This window comes from Ictidomys tridecemlineatus, chromosome 5 (genome assembly GCF_052094955.1).
Source record: "Ictidomys tridecemlineatus isolate mIctTri1 chromosome 5, mIctTri1.hap1, whole genome shotgun sequence".
Taxonomy (NCBI): domain Eukaryota; kingdom Metazoa; phylum Chordata; class Mammalia; order Rodentia; family Sciuridae; genus Ictidomys; species Ictidomys tridecemlineatus.
The window spans coordinates 90869994-90891993 of record NC_135481.1 but is presented as its reverse complement, the minus strand read 5'-3'; the positions used below and the strand labels follow the sequence as shown (position 1 = coordinate 90891993).

Genomic DNA, 22000 nt, shown 5'->3' with positions numbered 1-22000 from the left:
ATCCAGAAGTCTCTTGATAATGCTATGACATCCGTATACTGAATTTTAAAGCAAATTTAAAAAGTGCTCCCTCATAATTTTAGTGAATGTATCCTTCTGTTACCAGCAGCCCAGCCAAGAGACCTTGCCTGAATCCTGACTACTAAGACTCAGCCCCTGTCTGCTTAAAAAGTAGGCAAATGATGGGGAAAGGAATTTCATGTAGTTTGATCAAACGGGGGAGCTTTGACTATTTCTTATGTAGTGTCCAAATCCAGCCACCCAAGATCCAGGCTGGTTATACATAGAGTGGTAACACATGGGCCAGAGATCCACAGCCAGATTTGTCAAGTTACATTGGAACACAGTTACACTCATTTTTAAAAAAGCCTGCTGACTCCTATCATGTTCTCAAACCTGAGTTTGTGTCAGGCAGAGAACTGACAACACAGAATTAACCCAAGCTTTTGACAAAAGTTCCCAGGTAACTGCAAAGTACACAGAAACTTGAAAACCACTGCTCTAGTTCAGTTCTTCTCAAATCTTAATGTGCACACAAATCAGCTGGGGACTTTGTTAAATATTCTGCTTCTGTAGTTTTGGAGTAATGCCTGGGTGTCTCCTTTACAGATAAACTCCTAGGTGATGGTCAAAACTGCTAACCAGTGACTACATTTTGAGTAGCAAGAATCAAAAGCCCTGCTCCCACAAGATGGCTTCACACTGAAATCACTTGAGTAGCTTAATCTCCAAAATCACTCCAAGGATTTAATTTATTCTGGTGTGACTCAAGCATTGGTATTTTGAGTTCCCCAGGTTGTGCTACTGTGTAGCCATGCTGGAGAACCTCTGGAGCATGACTCATTTGGGGATTTAGCTTTAAATAGTGGAACTCTCAACTTGGCTTCTTTCCCATATATGGCAACTCTATTGTACCATGATGGCAACAGGGTAGCTTGTATGGTACATATAAATATGCCCAGAACTATATTCAGCCAGCAGAACTATATTCTATCCAAGCTTTGTCATGAACTCGAATTTTTTTTTAAGATGTTGATGAACTTTTATTCATTTATTTATATGCGGTGCTGAGAATTGAACCCAGTGCCTCACACATGCTAGGCAAGCGCTCCACCGCTGAGTTACAACCACAGCCCATGAACTCTGATCTTAAAATACAAATCTAGCTTGGATTTCCTCACCTATCTACTAAGGATTAGAACCCCTGAGAAATTTTTTTAGTATTTTATTTTTTGTTATAGTTGAACACAATACCTATTTTTATTAATTTTTTTAATGTGGTGCTGAGGATTGAACCCAGGGCCTCACATGTGCTAGGTGAGTACTCTACCACTGAGCCACAACCCAAGCCCCCTGAGAAAATTGCAAGAATAAAATGAGAATGTTTGTGAAGATGTTATAGAGAATATCACACTCTACAAATCAATATATACACAAACCCCACTTTTTAGAGTCTGCTTATATTGCCTAAGAAATGTACATTTCATTTTTCACCACTGAAGCATGTGAAACAAATGTAAATGTGAAAGCACACTCTTTAGTTCAATTTCTAACAAAGTGCTTAATGGTGCAGCTCCAGGAATGCATTGTGTCAGAAGAGCGGAACCACCTGTAACAATCAAAGGATTAGTAAAGGATTGCCTGCTGCAGGCAAAGGACAAAGGACTGCCATTTCCCATGTTGTCAGCAATGCCTTTTGTCATTAACTTCAAATGCACTTAATAAAAGCAAACAAGTAGAGTCACAGTTACAAGTTACCAATTAATAAAGAGCTTATTAGCACACAGGAATGGGGGATTTTGACCAATAAAAAATAAAAAACAAAAAACCAGTCAGAGGCATAGGGAGGAGTAGCATGTAGTTTTTTAATGTGAAAGGTAAAAAGTTACAATTAATGGAAAACAGAGGTCATGTTAACAAAGTTCATTACAAAGCTGGTCTGACACAAGACAAAGAATTTCCCCAGGCTCTCCACCTCCAGACCAAATGAGAGTCAAAAGTTGAGTACAAATCTGAAGAATCTATGGGTGCGACAAGCTGTTGTCTCAAGACCTTTTATCCAAGGGACATCAAAAAGTGAACCTAAAAGAAAGAAACAAAAGTAAAATGTCTTATGACACTACAGACAGGTCCCCCGAATCCATGAGATAGTAATGGGGTTCCTAAGCTCAGAACAGAATTTAAGCCAAGATAGAACAAACACAATGAGGCAAATATTTTTCAAAGAGTATTTTATGGAGCAGTATCTATAAAAATAATGTTTAAAGCTAAATTCCAAGTCCACAACGGCAAAACTAACTAGGTACTGGGAAACATGGACTCTAATTCCAACTCTCTCATTAGTAAGCTGTATTACTTTACATAAGTCACTTCCACCTGCTGGCCCACAAATTCTTCAAGGTGAAGGAGTTGCAGTTTTACCTAAAGAAACTTTCTGATGTTAGAATACACCTAAAGCACTGATTTTTAGATTTGAGGAAGATAGGAAGAAAGAGAATTCAAGAAAGTAGGGGGAAAAATTCAATCTCAAATTTAATAAAGGACCAAAGGAAAAGAAAAAATTTAGTTTTCATTTAAAGATAAGGTTATTTTGGGTAAAGTGAAAAATGAATCCAAGAGAAGTAGTTCAGCTGCTGCTACAGCATGAGGGAACTGGGATCTGGAAATTGTGAGGTGTCACCATTCCAGAAAGACACAGCCTTCCTTTCTTGTCTTCTGAGTCAGCTTCCCACCTAGTGGACTCCATGATAGGTATAGCCAGAAACTAATCTCTTGCCCCTGGGGACTCCTTCCAATGTTTCCACAAGATGCCAATTTTTCAGCAACGTGCCATTAAAACGCTGTAACTTTCTATATATGCCATGACTTGAAAAAGGTTGGGAAACACTACCTTTCAGTACTGGGCTACCCACCCCAGTAGGTAAAAAGGGCATCACCTTATTTTGCATACTAATTCAAGTGACTAGACATTCCAGCATCAGAGCTTCCATCCAGAATGCTTTCATTTCACTAACAATGACATTTAAAGATATGCTACATAATTGCAAAAGATTTCAGTGCAACTATGAGAAATGTGTAAAAGAAAAAAACAAAAACAGGGAGCTAAGTGTTCACAGTACTAAATAAGAACAAATAGCCTATTAAAATTCACCTGTTCATTCCATCAAATTTGTTATACTAGACTATGAACCAATACAACATCAATTCTAATAACCAACAGTTCTAATGGTGAGAGAGGACTAAAGCTTAAGGCCATTTTAGTGAATAAACTCTTGACAAATTGAGAATTATAAAAGGACTCCTGGTTTAATACAAAAGTCAAATTTTAATATTTTATATTAAAATGTAAGACTATGAGGCCAGTCCATGTGGAAGGCAAAAGTAATTCATGATAGTAAAAGAGTCTCTTTTTTAGTGGTTTTCAGAAAATCCCGCTTACAAAGATATGCTCCCTTCTCTTAAGGCAAAGATACATTTACCAGATACTATTCCAAAAGCTGAAGTTCTAGAATTCTTTGAAATGATAGCTCTAGGTTGAGGATATAACTTGCCTAGCAAGTGTGAAGCCCTGGGTAAGATCTCCAGTACCATACATACATACACACACACACACACACACACACACACACACACACACACACACACACACAAGCTAGTTCAACAAAATCAGACTATTCAACAGCTCAAAAAGTGGTTTTAACTGTTAACAAGGGGATAAAGGTTTTGGTAAAATGACTAATAAAACCTCCTCCCCGATACTGAAATTTGGAAATGTGCAAAATGAAAGACACCCACTGAGAAAGTTAGTAGGACTTTTTGAGTCTATTTTACCCATGCAGAAAGGACAGTGACATTTGATCAGTCTGTTCTAATCATCTTAAAAGAAAGCTAGCATAACAAAGAACTGTTAAAAATAATAACTCTCTCTATAGATAGAAATGATAATGCCAGACAGGGTCATTTTTATTTGGAAGCGTATTCTTCTTTAGCCTCATCTCTATTCAGATGTTAGCACTATGCAGATATGATCAAATACTGAATTTTCCTTAGAATCCACCTCTTCCTGGACACCCAATTAAAACTGAAATTTGAAATAATGTAAATCAAAAACCATTCTGCAAAAAATTCCAAGTTCAGAGCTCAATTTGAACCATTAATTTTAGAAAACACAGATGAGATATTTCTAAAAATGAAAAGCACTTCAGAAATCAGCCAATTCTCTCATTTTAGAGATGAAGAAACTATTACCTCAAAGTCTGACAAATTTGTCCAGAGCTGTGCTATTCAACACTGCAGGGACTGGTAGTTTAAATAGGTGATTATTTAAACTTAGATAAAATTAAGTGAAATTAGGTGCACACCTATAATCCCAACTACTTAAGGAAGCTGTCAGGAGGAGCCTAAGTTCAAGGTCAACCTGGACAACTTGGTGAGACCCTATCTCAAATTTTTTAAAAATAAAAATGGGTTGGGGGTATAGCTCAGTTGATAGAATACCTCTGGGTTCAATCCCTAGTATAAATAACAACAACAATAATAAAATAAGAAGCTCAGTGATAGAGCTCTTGCCTACCACATTCAAGGCCCTGCCTGGGTTCAATTCCAAGTATTAAGTAATAATAATAATTTAATTAAAAATTCAATTCCTCATGTACTTAGCCACATTTCAAATATTCAATAACCACAAGTGCCTAATGGTTACCACACTGGGCAGTGCAGACCCAGAATAGAAGATGCCAGTCCAGGTCATCCTCACTAGATTTAAGTCAGATCTGATCTGCATTTTCCTGCATTTCTCCTGAACCACATTAGAGATGCCTGACTTTGCAGAAATATTTCATATCACCTGTCTTCATCCTTTCTTATGAACCTCTTCTATTTCCCATTACAAAATGCAAGCTTGGGGCTGGGGTTGTGGCTCAGCAGTAGAGCAATTGTCTAGCACGTGTGAGAGCCTAGGTTCGATCCTCAGAACCACATACAAGTAAACAAAAAATAAAAAAAAAGTACTGTGTCCAACTACAACTAAAAAATAAATATTTTTTTTAAAAATCTAGTTTAATATTTGTAATGAAAACCTTCTAATGAGAAGATGTATACAGTCATCATTCCAAAGTCCTTGAACCTAACAGAAAGCAAATAATATAAAAGTTTAGAGTCCAAATGTCCACTATCAAGTTCATGCACATCACTTATTATTTCCACAGCCAGGGAAAGGCAACTTAAATTCCACCGAGGTTTAATTAGTTCAGGTGTAAAATTGGAATACTATTTACTACTATCTGTCTACCTCCTCTCCTCCGGGTGGGGGGTAAAAATCAAATGTGTTAACGTAAGAAAAATTACATGTGAAAGGCATGTGAACCTACAAACTTGGTAATGTAATCAATGTTAAGACATTTTACAAATGTTATTTAATTTTATATAAGGCCTTATATAGAAAGTGTGCATTTTGTTGTGAACTTTAACATTTCACATTTTGTGAACAGATAGTGGAAATCTGGAAATAAGAATAAAAGCAACAACTGAAGGAAAAAACAAAAGCAAAGCCCAACTTAGGATCCACAAAAACAGCACTATCCTCCTCAAACACAACAGGGATCATCACAAATAATATAATGGAAGGTTAGTTGCTCGAAGAGGCATTGATTACTAGTCAGGCCACACACCTGTGTAAATAGGGAAACCAAGGCACAGAGACAAGCTTATGTCCCTTCAACTAATTAACCACACAAAATCCACAGTGCAGGTCTTCCACCTTGTCATCACAACTGCTTCCCACTGCACAGCCTCTTTTATCAATATTTCCTTGACTGTTTTCTTCCATAGCACTTCCAAACACTCACTGAACAAGCATACACTAGGACTGTTAGTCCTGTGCTAAACCCTGAGGTCCCTACTCTCAGAAAACTTTTTTTTTTTTTAAAGAGAGAGTGAGAGAGGGGAGAGAGAGAGAGAGAGAGAGAGAGAGAGAGAGAGAGAGAGAGTGAGACAGAGAGAGAGAGAATTTTTAATATTTATTATTTTTTAGTTCTCGGCGGACACAACATCTTTGTTGGTATGTGGTGCTGAGGATCGAACCCGGGCCGCACGCATGCCAGGCGAGCACGCTACCACTTGAGCCACATCCCCAGCCCCTCAGAAAACTTGAGAATCCAATGGGAGAGAAACAGGAATGTGAAGGAACAGTTTTATAACAATGTGATAATCCAGCCTTAGAGTTATGTGAAGTGGACATGAGAGCCCAGAGGATCCTATACAACAGATAAGGAAGGGATGTCCTAGTCTGGGATTCATCCACTCCAAGGGAGGAGAAAGTAAGGCAGGGAGTTAGGACACCAATGCAATTCATAAACACAAATCTACTTGATATTCTCCCCCTCCCCACTTTGGTAGTCTTATGGACCAAATACAAAGCCATCAATTAGTGTTCTTTTAGTAATAAAAAAAGCAGATTGAAGGTTTTAAAAATAAAAGGTAATTTAATCTCACCTTCCAACCAGGGGGGAAATGCGTTGGAAAAAAGGCAATATTGTGCCTACCTCAGAAGATTTTCTACAAATTCAAGATAATACCCTCTTGGAGAACTTATTTGGTGACTGGACCTAATTCAATATAAGGTAGAAATGTCAAAGACAAAATAAAAATAGATCCCGCATCAAAAAAAATTTAAAGATTATTATCAGGGCTGGGGATGTGGCTCAAGCGGTAGCGTGCTCGCCTGGCATGCGTGCGGCCCGGGTTCGATCCTCAGCACCACATACCAACAAAGATGTTGTGTCCGCCGAGAACTGAAAAATAAATATTAAAAAATTCTCTCTCTCTCTCTCTCCTCTCTCACTCTCTCTTTAAAAAAAAAAAAAAAAGATTATTATCAGTGGGAGCTCATTGTTGAAAGCAATAAAAGGTCTAGAATGAACCAAAAAGGAAGTTCTTGAACTTACAAGAAAAGAAAACAAGGTAAAATCTGAGGATCTATGTGCACCTGTTTTTTTCTGTGTAATAAAACCCTTGGGCCATTGAAAGATTCTGGGCCCTTTTGTTCCTAGCTCAACAGTGCCCACTTCTGGTCAGGCTATAAAGCAACCCCCAACCCAACATTTAAACCCACTTGGACCTCTGCTGCCCTCCTATGACTGGAAAAGAAACTGGGTTTTATCACAGAGGATCAGTGGTTTCTTCCCCCAAACTCTACTTTTTGTAGTACAATCTCTCAACAAAGGAAATGTACAATTCACTAGATGGCAGCAGAGCTTAAAGAATAACATTTAGATTCCCTTCCAGAGGTAATTCTCTAGGTTACCATAGTTTGATGAATTCAAAAAGCCAACACAATTAATTGCATGTTTGTAAACAGTACTGTCAGCTTAAATGTTCTGCCTAACCCCACAATCTCCTTGCTCTCGCTCAGATTAAACACTACAGATGTTTAAGGACTGGAAGGAGAATGTCTCCATTAAAAAAAAAGAAAGCAATGGGGCTGAGGTTGTGGCTCAGCGGTAGAGCGCTTGCCTAGCATGCAAGGCCCTCCCTGGGTTCCATCCTCAGCACCACATAAAATAAATAAAAGTACTAAAAAAAAAAAGGCAACATTTTATAAATTTTAGCCAAAGCATTTGGCATACAATCTCCCTAGGAAGTGAGCACATTGCAGCTCAGGTTTGTCCCTCTTCACTGAGTTCACCTTTGCCTTTGACCCAAGGCCCACATCAATATGAACTTTAATCTTCCAAATGTGACCAAATGTAGCTATGTCCCTCTTTGCTTCATTTTCTTCAGAAACCTGAGATGATATTTTTTTGAAAAGAACTTCAAAGAAACATGAAAAAACAAAATAGGAAATAATTATGGGAAGCACATAAATTTAACACTCAAATCTAATGAGTCTATCATGCAGTTATTAAAATTTACTGCCATCTTAGTGCTAATAACTGATCGTTTCAGGTGTTCATGGATTCTTGGGGCTCAGAAGCATACTAGAAATATTTTTACTTTAATATTCTCATTTTTATGACAATCTAAAAAATACTGAGTCTAATCATAACCACCTAGATAGCCACCCCATAATCAGTATTACTAACAGAGCAAATTCTATCACTGGGTTTCTCAAACTGCTATCTTTAGACATGTTTTCAAGAGACCACGAAGTCTCTGGAAAAGGTTTTATTTATTTATTTATTTTAATATTTATTTTTCAGTTTTTGGTGGACACAACATCTTTATTTTATTTTTATGTGGTGCTGAGGATTGAATCCAGCGCCCCTCGCATGCCAGGCGAGCACACTACAGCTTGAGCCACATCCCCAGCCTGAGGATAAGGTTTTATTAATATGCATTATATTAGTCCTGGTTGACCAGAACTGCCATGAAGTTCAAGTCTTACAGGACAGGGAAGGAACTAGGACTAGAGAGGGACTCAAAGACAATATCAGCTGACTCTACAATGTTTAATCTGTTCAAAATCTGTCAATTCCAGGTAGTAGATATAGGAGTGCCTGTTATATTATCCATATTTTTCTACCTTTTCAAAATCGTCAAAATAAAATTAAAGAAAGGAAAGTCACAAGGTGAGGACAGTGATAAATTATCTGGGCTACCTTTTTTTTAAATTAATTTTTAAAATTTATATATGACAACAGAATGCATTACAATTCTTATTACACTAGGCTACCTTTTTAAGCCTACTTGTTTATCTCTGCAGTTGACAAATACCATAATATATGGTAAACAACTCTGAGTAAAAATAGGGCACAAAAATCATTGTTTTTTGAAGCAGGACTGTATTATCACACTTAATGACTATAATAAGACTCTAAATCTCAGTTCCTGATCTGTCAATGCAAATAAGCCTACCCTTATGAAAATGAGATACAGAACAAGCACTTGAAGCATGGCACACAGTGAGCACTCAGTATCTCTTTACTTTCTTACTTTCCCTAGATCATATTTATTTTTTAGCTCAGGGCCATTTTCTTTTGATCTGACTTTTCTAACATAGCTGCTGGTTTTAAATGTCACCTTCAAATTCATGCAAGATCAGTTACACTATAGATGTTTATTTTTTTCATACCCAACTATCATTTGGAAAATATGGAGAATGTTCAATCTGTTTTATTTTACCTTCTAAGTTGGTATAAATGTTGAGAACTCACTTTGAAAACCATTTTTAATGTGTTTTGGAATACTGTACATATATCTGAGTTAAAACCACATAAAAGGGCAAATAAATATATATTTAAAAAATTGAGAGGAGGACAGAGTAGGTAGTATATGTCAAGTCAAAGATCTCTGTGGAAAATGCTTTGGGCAATCCCCCAGAGAAGAGAATTTTTCTATGAACATACTACTTTCTATAGAATGATTTAACACTGCAATCTGGGACTGGAAGATTTTGCTGTACCTTGGGCCCATAACTCCCAGATGAACAGGTAGGTCTAAGGTTGTTAACATGGTTTGCACCACACAGTTTCTCCTGAGCCTGCATTTTTGTCTGTTTCTGTCATAATTTTGAAATAGTAAGTTCTCTTATAGCAGAGTCCTCCTCCAATTATAATAGTCCTAGAAAATAATTTTCCATGATTTATTTGGTATCTCCCTGAGCATAAAGAATATCCTTGAAATGTTTGTTCTATCACCTTCCTACGTATATACCATGACTCATCTAGGAAAAAAAGAACTTTAGATATCCAGAGTAAGGCAACCAGAAGACTTATGGCCTTCCCAACAGTCTATCAGAGAGCCCAAGAATTACTTGAAATATAAACAAGCATAAGAAGGTCAAGGCTAGAGACTGCACTTCCTAGCTGCACTCCAGGTTGTACACTGGTAACAGATAACTGGTGAGAGCTATTATCCACTGGTCACACAACTTATATGCTGTTCCTGCTCCAGACGGCACAGTAACTCCCTTCTCAGTCTCTCACAGCACTCTGCTCAAAACTCTGGTAAGACTCTAACCATGTTGTATTTCAACTATTATGTTTACATGTCTCCTCCTCCACTAGATTATTCACTTTTGAGGGCAGAAGCCACAGATTACTTCTCTTTATATTCTTAGTAACAAGGCACTGACTGGCAAATAGGGAGGGAAAAAGGGAGGGGCAGGTAGAAGGAGGACAAACTCAAGTCTTAATCAGGTCTCCAATGAGTGAAACTCTTAGGATAGTAGAAAAAGTGGTTCTCAAATTTTTTTGAATGGAATAAACTACCTCTGCCAATTTAGCACTATCAAAAATGAAATCTTAAACAAACTGTAACATAACTATTTTTGAGGCAATTTCAAAGGAAAGGATTTTTGTAACATTATTAGTAACTCATTAATTCATGCCAGGAAATAAAGTATAGTCACTGACATTGCATGCACTTTACACATGTTTGCTCTAACTCTTATATTAGATTTCCCCTGACTAGTACAAAAATTGTAGCTTTCCAAGTTGTGATAAAGAGGTTGATCCTGGAATGTTTTTCCCCCAAATCGGTAATATTTCCTAAGGTTCTCTTTTCTCTATCAACTGGTAACAGCAGCATTAAATTTTGTAGACTATGAGGCTGGGGTTATGGCTCAGTGGTAGAGCGCTTGCCTCACACATGCAAGGCCCTGGGTTCGATCCTCAACACCACATAAAAATAAATAAATAAAATATTGTGTCCAACTACAAAAAAATAAATGTTAAAAAAAATTGTAGAGTAAAGGCAAAGAGTGTATGCATTCATCAGTAAGCTGTATGAACACTGGGCCAAGAGTACCAATGGACAAAGGCACTTCTCCACAACCAGGTTATGTGGCTGGGGAAGGCTACTGGATTGTTCTGAACCTCTGTTTTCTCATATATAAAGTCAATATACAATTTGGAAAACATCCATGAACTTATTAACCTTTAGAGTTTTGATTGGCAGGGAAGGAGAAGCCAAAGAGAATTTTTTTTTTTTTTTGGTGATGCTGGGGATTGAACCCAGGGCCAACTAAGCTACATCCCCAGCCCCAGAGAGAGCTTTCTGATTTCTATCAATCAACACAGTTCTACTTCCACTCCAGTTTTCTATCAGAATTCTATATATGAGCTTGTCTGGGTGGGGCAGGAGAGCTTCATGATAAACCAAGGAAAATGGTAAATGAACTAAATGGCATCACACAAGTCTTTTCCTAAATTAATCCAATTTCCCCTTTAATTTCAGCATAGGACACACATTAGCAAAGGGCTACAGTCATTCACTCAACCTACAACATATGGCTTCAAGTATAAGTGCCATACTGGATACTATGAGAACAATAGCCCAGATTTTTAAGTCATTTGAAATGGAAATCAGAAAAAAATTTAAGAGCCAATCCAGCCATGCACAGTGGCACATGCCTGTAATCCCAGAAACTCAGGAGGCTGAGGCAGGAGGATGCTAAATTTGAGGCTAGAATGGGCAATTTAGTAAGATCCTGTCTCAAAATAAAATAAATAAAAAGGGCTGGAGGTTGCAGCTCAGTGGCAGAGCACCCCTGGTTTAATCCTCAGTACCAAAAAAAAAAAAAAAATCCAAAGGCAAAATCTATAATTTGTGTTTCTTTTAAAATGAGCCATTTTCATAGTTATTGGTGTAGAAATTAATAAATTAACTATAGGCAACACTTATCTTCTGTTATCTTAAGGATATATAAAATAATGAGACAATGACCCAGTGAAAGATCCATATTAATGCATACTTTAAAGATCACCTCAAAATTCTGCAAACCTCTTAGCAGCAATACAGGAACCCTGATAATTATGATCAAACCAGACCCATCTAATTTCTCTTCCCAAAATCTACATGACAGGACAAGGACTATGATTATCACTTACATTACTTCAGTCTCCTACTCCTCAATTAAGTAACTGGGAAATATTCAGCCCACAAAGTTCATGACAACAAGGTGCAGGATAGTGCTGGCAAAGAGAAAATCAGCAAAGGCTCGCTCTGGGGAGATGCCTTGGAAATCTGCTTTGTTCTGTGGGTTGATCTGTATTCTCAGGCACACTGCAAAAGGAGAACACAAAAATAATTATTTAGAAGTTCAAAACAAATATGACTACTAATGAATACACATACATCCTATGATGCAACAATTCCAGATATTAATGTATTTTCACATGAAAAGGCACCTACAAGGATACCCATGATAGCCTCCAATAGGAAACAATCTCTGTGTCAATCAACAGTAAAAATCATAAATTGTAGCATATACTAACAATACAGCAATGAAAATGAGCTTCTGCTACACACAATACAGATAAAATACACAAGTATCAGATATAAAAAGTACATGCCATCTGATTTATACATACATATCAGATGGCTTTATATATATAAAACTTAAAACTCTGCAAAATAAATCAGGATTGTAGTTCTTTCATGAGAGAAAGGTGGCTGGGCAGATGCAAGGAGCCTTCTTAGGTACTGGAAATGTTCTATTATTTTTAATCTGTTATCTATTATTATTAGATTGGCAAATTTTAAAACTTATCAAAACTTATCAAGTTGTACACTTAAGCTTCATAATCTTTTTTTTTTTTTTTTTTTTGGTACTGTGGATTAAACTCAAGGGCATTCAACCACTGAGCCACATCCCCAGCCGTTTGTTCTTGATTTAGAGACAGGGTCCCAATGAGTTGCTTAGTGCTTCACTTTTGCTGAGGCTGGCTTTAAACTTTCAGTCCTCCTGCCGCAGCCTCCAGAGCTGCAGGGATTACAGACCTGGACCACTATGCCTGACAAAGCTTCACAATCTTAACTGTTTGATAAAAGAAAGTTAAAGGAGCCAGGCATGGTGGTGCACACCTGTAATCTCAACAGCTCAGGAGGCTGAGGCAGGAGGATCACCGTTTCAAGGCCAGCCCCAGCAACTTAGCAAGTCCCTAAGCAACTAAGCAAGACCTTGTCTCAAAATAAAAAAAAAAAAAGAACTGGGGATGTGGCTCAGTGGATAAGCACCGCTGAGTTCAATCCCCAGTCCTCCCCACAAAAAGGAAAAAAAGTTAAAGGAAAAAAAAAAATCTATTCTCAAAGTTACATTAAAAACCACAAGTTTATTGAGGAAAAAAATATCACAAAAAACTCTAAGAATTTATCTCTTAATTTAAAGGCTTCTAATTATATCTAGACAGGGATGTAGCTGAGGTAGTAACAAAAGAGCTGGGTGAACAACAAAACAAAGTTATAGGCCTGGGGATATAGCTCAGTTGGTAGAATACTTGCCTCGCAAGCACAAATTATTTTCTAACAAAATATATGTATAATATACAGGAAATATATATATTATAAATATAACTGCTCATCCATGAGACCTACCTCCTAGTTATAGATAAACTACTTTTAGATAGCTTCTTATTTGTCTCAAAAAAAGGTAGGAGACCTAAGCTATATAACTCTTAACAAAGAATTCGACGTTGCCACATTTATATACCCTTGAAGATTCTAACATAGCACATTAGCAACCATCACAACTGATTTAAAAAAAAAAAAAAAAAAAAAAAAACTCCAGGACTGCACTTTTCCAAAATACCTTTATGCCTGTGATAAATTATTACGCTGCTTAAGAAAATTCAAATTTGCTTTAGGCTAGCAACCATTCCATCACTAAGAAAAAACAAAGACCTGAAATCTAATCCAAAGGCCAGAAAACTATTAGACTAGTTCTCCTGACTCCAGGACCATAGCAACAGTTTTCATTATGTTTAAAAATGTAAACATAGCCAGGCATGTGATACACACCTGTAATCCCAGTGGTGGGGGAGGCTGAAGCAGAAGGATCTCAAATTCAAAGCCAGCCTCAGCAATGGTGAGGCGCTAAGCAGCTCAGTGAGACCCTGTCTCTAAATAAAATACAAGATAGAGCTGGGGATGTGGCTCAGTGGTCAAGTGGCCCTGAGTTCAATCCCCGGCACCCCCCAATCCCCCAAAAATGTAAACACTATGAAACTGCCACTGATCTTTTCAGGCACCCAAGCTCTTCAAAAATACGAAGGACACTAACTGAATCAAAAGCAACCAATTAAAATCCTGCTGTGAAAAGTACAGATTTATTCATTCATTTGGGAGAACAAATGGAAATATCCATTAATATTTACAATGTTTTACCTTTGACTAAGAAAACATTCTAACAGCATGTTTGTAAATTGAAGAAAAAAATGAAAACAGTGCAAATGCCATTCAGGGGATTAAATTATACTATGAACAGACAATGAAATCACATGCAATTATTCAAAAGAATAAGGCAAATTTTCTATACATTGAAGTAAAGCTATACACTTTCATTAAGTAGGAAAAAACAGAATTACTCCATTCCATATTTCTCTTTTTAAAAATATTTTATTTATATGATAAAGTTATCGTTGGTTTTAGTTGGAATCTAGAAAATATCCAGAGAAATAAATACTAAACTATTAACAGTTGGTTATTAGTGTTTGGGGAATTTTGTGGGGACAAAGAAAAAACTCCTGGTGAAAGCTTATCTGCTTAAAATTTAAAATTGATGTTATCCTTATCATTGTAACCCAAGTTATTTCAATGACAACACAAGAATCAGAATTCCACAAGGATGGAAAGAAAGTCAGAGGTCATAAAAAACAAGCACTCCATGAGGTGGGAGGAGGTGGATATGCTGAGGAGGCTGCAAAAATCACCTGGGAAGTTTTCCAAAGTATACTTACCATTTACAGAATCTGGTAAGCCACCCCCGGGGGAGATTACAAACCTTCCAGAGCCTGTGTTACCAATAAAGGTGTCACATCCCTCAGATGCACTGGGAACAAAAAAAGTAAAGAATCTTGCCTGCTCAAAAAGCTCTTCCAGAAACAAGCCTTCAGCGTCTCCCTGAGCACTTCCAAAGATGGAAATTTACTACCTCCTGAGGCAGCCTGTTTCATTTTAGCAGTTCTAATTTAATCTCCCTCTCTAAATGTTCATTCATTCAGCAAAATATTTACTGAGCATTCTCTACGAGTCATGCATTGTTACAGGTGCTGGGAATATGGCATAGAAAAAGACAGAAAAAGAAAGAGTCTGGCTCTCAAGGAACTTATATGTCTATGGAGAGAAACATAAAACAAATATTGTAAGTAAACAAACAAGAAAATATCAAATAGCAATATGTGCTATAAAGAAAATAAAACAGAATAATAGAGTGACTGGGAAGCTATTTTTTACTCAGTAGCCTCAGAAAGCCTCTTTAAGAAAGTGCTACTTAATACCAGTATCTGAAAGACAAAGAATCAACCATATAAAGATCTGGGGACAGAACATTCTAGATAGTTAAAAAAAAAAAAAAAAACCTAACCAAACAGTAGTGATCAGCAGAAGACAAATCCTATAAGATTTTTAAATCTCAGAAAAGAGTCTGGATATAGTTCTAAGTGCATTAGGACAGTATTTCAGGGGTTTGAGTAGCTGAGTAATATAAACGATTACACTTTTATTTTTCTGAGTCAGGGTCTCGTTGAGTTGCTCAGGTTGGCCTTGAACTTTCAAATTCTCCTGCCTCAGCCTCCCTCAGTCACTCCCTCAGGCATGCACCACTAATCCTGGCTGATAATTTTTTTTTAATTGGACAATATTAGAGAATTGTTTGAATGAGAATGATCCAGTAGAGAGAGAAAAATTAATGATGCAGAATGGAGGGATAATTGCAGAAGCTGAATTCCTCAGAGACATGAGAAGACTAGATTCCCTGCATGAGTCAAGGAGCTGGCTGCTGACAGGAAAGGGACATCTGCTTAAAATTTAAAATCATCCACCACCCATGGGAAGTAAGTCAGAGTGTATGGGAACAGCAGCAGGTGGGCTGTTATGATTCAATAGAAAGTAAAAGGATTCCTGCCTACTATTATTGTTTTAGTTAAAAAAAAAAAACTAAGATCATCAACTGAGAATAAGAAAAAGAGGAAAAAGAGAAAAAATTCAAAAAGTATATATTGGCAAAGTAAACATTAGCAAAGCATTATTACAGGAGCACTGGGCAGGGTTTGGTGCCAACCATGTTCTCACTCTCACAAAAAATTCCCATCAGCACCATATTTATAGTTACTTTTTTGCATCTCCCACTATTGTAAACTCTTTTAGAGTAGAGACCATGTTCCTGTGCTTCACCTTAGCAGAGAAACTAGCACATAATTGTTCAGTATTCCTTAAATTATTATATACAAGTTCACAATTTAACATATACAGTATTCAGCACTGAGGATGAAGAGATGAAAGATCGTTCCTACCCTCAAAGGCTCACCTTTCAGAGGGAAAATAGGCACAACAGTAAATACAGTACCATCTATCTCCCTCCCTTCCCTCCCTCCCTCCTCCTCCTCCTCCTCCTACTTTTCTCCCCCTCCCTCCTCTCCTCCTCTTCCTCCTGCTTCTCCTCCCTCCCCCACCCTCTCTTCCCTCTGCACAAACACAAAGAATGAAGCAGGAATACAGAAGATTTCAATCTGCAAGAAGAGTCAGGAATGGGTTCCAAAGGAAAGACCATCTAAAAAGCAAAGGAATATTAAGACAGTCAAAGAAAAGTAAAATAATAGCTTCAGATATCATGAGTAGTGAGGGATTTACCTGTCAATAATGATGGAGCATAAGGTACAAGGAGACAGAGGCAAGAAAAGAAGCTGGAGATATGGATGAGGCCAGAACATGAAAGAACCTGTGTTGTTTTTTGTTTTGTTTTGTTTTGTTTTTTAAATTTTCTTTTGAGAAAAGAGACAAATGTGGAGAGTAGCACATCAGGTCTGCAAGTCAAATCAAGCCTGCAAATACAGCAGAAGAGACTCCAGAGGCTCGAAGGCCAGTAAGGCAAATTATAGTGGCCTAGATAAGAGATATGAAAAACCTGAGGCACTGAGGATGAAGAGGTAGCAATGGACATGAAGACGTTTAGAAACAGAATAATCAGTCACAAATATGGCCAAGTTCCAATCTCCTAGACGGCAGTTATGAGAAATAATAGGATCCACAAATTGGGTGGTCAATACCAAAAGAAATACTGCACCTCAGTCCACTCAGCCTAATAGCTCCCTCAGACCCTGCTGGATAGTCTCCCTGCCTTTCAAATTCAATTTCTTTTGAATATGTAAACTAAGAGTAACAAAAGTATTTCCAATGAAAAGCCAAAATTGCTTCAAAGGTTAGAAAGAGAATAGACCAAAGTTGAAAAGTGATTTAGAAACTGATTTCAGGGACTGGGAATGTAGCTCAATAGGTGAAGCACTTGTCCAGCATGCACAGGCCCTAGGCTCAATCCCCAGCAGAGGGCCCCCCACATCCCCCTTTCAAGACCCTAAGATTTATTTTATTTTTTTATTTTTATTTTTTTAAATTTTTTAATATTTTTTTTTTTAGTTCTCGGCGGACACAACATCTTTGTTTGTATGTGGTGCTGAGGATCGAACCCGGGCCACACGCATGCCAGGCGAGTGTGCTACCGCTTGAGCCACGTCCCCAGCCCATCCTAAGATTTATTTTAAGAACACTCATATTGATTTCAAGACCTAAGAGTAAAACCTGACTTCAACACCTAAGACTTATTTTAAGAACAGTCTTACTGTTTTACACATGTCCACCCTAAATAGCTCTTTAAATAAACAGAGATTTCAGTTAGGCAGAAAAGGAACTAAAAGGGCTTCCAATACTGGAATGTTACTCTAAAAAGGGATATATGTTCTCCTCTAGCAATATTTTAACCATAAGATAAACAGCTGCTGAGGATGTTTGAAATCCATCTGGAAGAAGAAATATATTCTGAGGTTCTTTTAAAGCCTACTATACATATACTCATATGTGTTTAAAGCCTACTATACCATACATATACTCATATATATATGTATGTACATTCATATATACACACACACAAATATGTGTAACATATTTATAAATTACCATCCCCCTACACCCAGCTCCTTCCTGAAACCATGTCTAAGTCTCCTGATCATGAGATGAGGGAACACACCAGACCATCTCATACCACTGGACCCAGATAATAGGTTTTTATTTTGTTTTGTTTTAATATCACAGCATTCTAAAATTGGCTTAAAATGCACTGATCAATTTTTCCATATAGCATATGCTAAATTAACCCATGCAGTGAGAACAGAATAAAGTGCCAAAAAAGAAATTAGGGAAACAGATTAAAGAACTTCACCCTCCAATTCATTCTACATACTTAACATCAATTTTAAGTCTCTACTACAATTCTCAGATGCTCTTCCTTATCCACATATGGTACAAATTCTTGGGCCTGGATCTCAAAGCTTCAGCATCTAGCATCATCTAATCCTTCACCATAATCTCCTACAATACCCTTTCTCTAGCCATACTGGCAACCTCCATTCTCCTACACACACCACACACATACACACATAAAAGTTAGAAAGCCCGCAAACAGATACAAGTTTTCCTTTCCCAAAAATGAAGAAAGGATATGCATCAAAATTTAAAATTTCTAATTAAAACTAGTTTTCAAATAATGACCTGGGCTAGCAAAAGAGGTAGGATTTAGTAAACTCAATGATGTCAAAAGCAATGCAAATGATACCTTTCTATGGCAACAATGAATTGTCATGAATCTTTTTTCTGAAGCCACTCTTATTTCTCTGTCCCTATTACCTGTTATCTCACAGATTTGGAACCTCGACCCTCCCCCACTCCCATATGTCTCTTCACTAAGCATTCTCCTCAATAACAAGCCATCTAGTTCCCATTAGAGGACAGTGTGCCAACGCAATTTTAGCCTCAACAAGCTCAAAAATGGGACTTGGTGTAAGTAGAAGTCATCTGCTCAAAAAACTTTTCATTTTTAACACACTAACCTATCAATAGTCCATGTCCACTCTTCACCAAATCACTCTTTTCCATGTGGTCCTGAAAAGTCATCCTTAACCCTAGAGTCTTACAAAGTCATCTTTTAAAAAATATGCTTTAGGAATTTGCTTCAAGAAGACAAAAATCAAAAAACCAAACTAATCAAGAGGTTTGACCTCTAGATTGGATAATAAAATTCTTATAGTTAGTATTGAGTTCACAGAGAAAAGAAGGCTAGGACACAGGTCTTGGTCCTCAAAACTCAAAAATGGTAACTAAATGTCTAATCAACTAGCTAATTCTGCAATTCCAGACGCAGACCCAGACCCAGTTAGCACACAAGTCCTTACACCAATTTTTAAGTTCTGAGAAGTAAAAATATCTCTGGTGTGTCTTAATTAGCACATTTTAATTAATGCATTTTACAGATCTAAAACTTTAAGCAGGCCATGGTCCTAAATCATCTCCAAATGATTCTAACACTGTCTTTTGTCTGTGGCCCAACCAGATTGTAAATGCTTTGAAAATAAGAAACATACCGCTCTATTCCCCTTCTCGGACTATTCCCAAAAGACCTAAAAAGAGCATACTACAGGGATACAGCGTCATTAATGTTCATAGCAGCACAATTCACAATAGCTAGACTGTGGAACCAACCTAGATGCCCTTCAATAGATGAATGGATAAAAAAAAAAAACGTGGCATATTACTCAGCACTAAAAAATAACAAAATCATGGAATTTGCAGGGAAATGGATGGCATCAGAGCAGATTATGCTAAGTAAAATCAGCCAATCCCTAAAAAACAAATGCCGAATGTCTTCTTTGATATAAGGGGGGCAACTCAAAACAGAGCAGGAAGGAAGAGCATGAGAAGAAGATTACCATCAAACAGGGACGAAAGGTGGGAGGGAATGGGAGAGAGAGGGGGAATTGCAAGGAAGGAAGAGGGAAGGAGACCCGCATTGTTATACAAAAATACATATAAGAGGATGTGAGGGGAAGGGGAAAAAAATAAGAGAGAGAAATGAGCTATGGTAGATAGGGTAGAGGAAGGGGAGGGGAGGGAGGGGGGATAGGAAGGGGATAGGAAGGGCAGCAGAATACAACAGACACTATATGGCAGTATGTATAAACGTGGCTGTATAATCAATGTGATCCTGCAATCTGTACATATGGGAATAAGAATTCATACCCCATTTGAAACAAATGTATGATATATATGTCAAGATCAATGTAATGTTTTGAGCAACTAATAAATTTCTGATGTTAAAAAAAATAAAAATTAAATGTTAAAAAAAATTAAAAAAAAAAGAAACAAACCGCTAATGAATCCCCAAAGCATTTACCATAAAACCGAGTATTCAACTCAAAATTCAATTGATAGCCTGCCTAATGATCACTCTGAAAAGTAAACAATTCTGGTATGTTTTCAAAGTTAAGTAGTAGTCAAAACCAGTTTCTGGAATAGCCCATGTAGTGGCCACTTATGAACTGGACTGGCTAACACTCCTGGGCCAAGCCTGTTCTCAGTTTTCACTGCACCTGGTTGGGCAAGAAAGGTCAAATTTCGGTAAAAATTTATGGAGACAGTTCTCATTAAATATGGCAGTTCAGCCAGGCATGGTGGGCCAGGCCTGTAATCCCAGTGGCTCAGGAGGCTGAGGCATGGTGGGCTGGGGATGTGGCTCAGTGGTTAAGCACCCGGGTTTCAATCCTGGTACCAAAAAAGAGGAAGGGGGCATTTTAAATGCTGGGAATTTAAAGAGAAAAACTAAAACATAATTATGTGAATAAAAATTGAGTTCAGGATAATGAAAAAAGTAGCACAGCTTCATCCACAAGAAATAAGTGGGAACAGCTAAAAGCTAAAATCAAATAAGAACGGGATCTACAAGCAAAGCACCCAATTTATTTTCATCACACTTTAACTTAAAATTTTCCCCAGAGATCACTAATGATTAGGCCTACATGAGAGAGAGAACTCAGGGTTGGATTTTTCATTTAAAAGTCTACCAAATTGAAAGTTATGTTAAAGTTAAGTGAAAGTTGGAATTGGATTTTTCCCTGGACCAATATGAAGTGCAGGGATCACAGGTGGAGCAGCGACATGAAGTTGTTTCAGATATTAAATTCCAGCTCCTAAACGGCTGTTTAGTATTGGAAGACCGACAGACAACCTCTCTGGGCCTCAATTTCCCCACTTACAAGAAGAGTACTGTTCAAACTCTTCCAAAACTTTACAGGGCGGTGGTCTGCCATAAAATAGCGAGAACAGAACTGCTCATCAAAGTAACACGTTACTGTTGTGATTACTTATAGAATTACCCGCTAGGATGAAGCTCCCCACACAAGAGATGAAGCCCGAGAGGAAAGAGTTGAAGGGGAAAGTCCCCACGAGGAGACAGTAACCGAACTGCAGAGCTCCGGTCAGCAGTATATACAGAAGATAAGCGTCCAGCAACTTCAGCCGCTGCGGAGTGGAGCTCAAGTACTCTTCTAAGAACCGCGAGATAACCGACACTACTGAAGCGGACATGACTACCACGCTGGGATCTCCGGGCCGCTCGACCCAAACTCCTGGAGAATCCGACGTCCACAACCAAGGCAGCGTTTGCGCGCGCGCAGTGCGGCGGCCCAGCTCCGCCCCGCCCCCAGGAGCCAATTTGCGCAAGCGTACAAGCAGGGCGAGGCGAGAGACAACTAATGCGCAGACGCAAACTGCATCCACACAGTGCGAACTACGGCCAGAAATAGTGAACGCGTCTGCGCACAGGATACGTCAATGGGCTGGAGACGTGTCCTCTTTTTATTCTATTTCCGCCGTCCGTTTGGTGACGCCCACTGTTGCTCTGGCGACAAGATGTTGTGGGAGGAAGAGGGGGAGAGGTTTAGCAGCGCACTGAGTTGCTAACCACAGCGTTCCGGCTCTCTTGGGTCCTCCTGAGTCCTCAAAAACTAAATGTTTGAATCTACTTAGAGGCAATCTTTGACGCTCTCGGGGTTCGGTACCAGTCAAGCCTTAATTCTATTAAGGACTCTGCCAATACCTATCACAAATCATTAGAGCAGGTCAAGTTCCTCCGTAATGAGAACCACCGCGGTTAATCCTTGTGCACGCACCAGGGTAGAATTGTTTGGGGGCGAAGGGGGCTTGACTTCTACAGCATCATAAACCGAAACTACGAGTCTGG

At 38.1% G+C, this 22000-nt stretch overlaps 1 protein-coding gene across 1 annotated transcript; it reads right to left on the bottom strand.

Moving 5' to 3' along the window:
* Positions 1–1841: 1841 nt before the first annotated feature.
* On the bottom strand, positions 1842–21442 carry Dad1 (defender against cell death 1). Its single transcript, XM_005338798.5, has 3 exons — positions 21135–21442; positions 11829–12003; positions 1842–2082 (listed from the first exon to the last, which is right to left on the bottom strand). The coding sequence occupies exons 1-2, from the start codon at positions 21343–21345 to the stop codon at positions 11873–11875; spliced, it is 342 nt and encodes a 113-aa protein (XP_005338855.1). The 5' UTR covers positions 21346–21442; the 3' UTR covers positions 1842–2082; positions 11829–11872.
* Positions 21443–22000: the final 558 nt, after the last annotated feature.

Bases quoted from the DNA above. Each gene is read 5' to 3' on its own strand.
- Dad1 (XM_005338798.5), bottom strand. From the start codon at position 21,345: ATGTCCGCTTCAGTAGTGTCGGTTATCTCGCGGTTCTTAGAAGAGTAC. The intron at 12,004-21,134 runs GTAATTCTATAA...CTCCTTTTGCAG, and splicing joins GGGGAGCTTCATCCTAGCGG to TGTGCCTGAGAATACAGATC.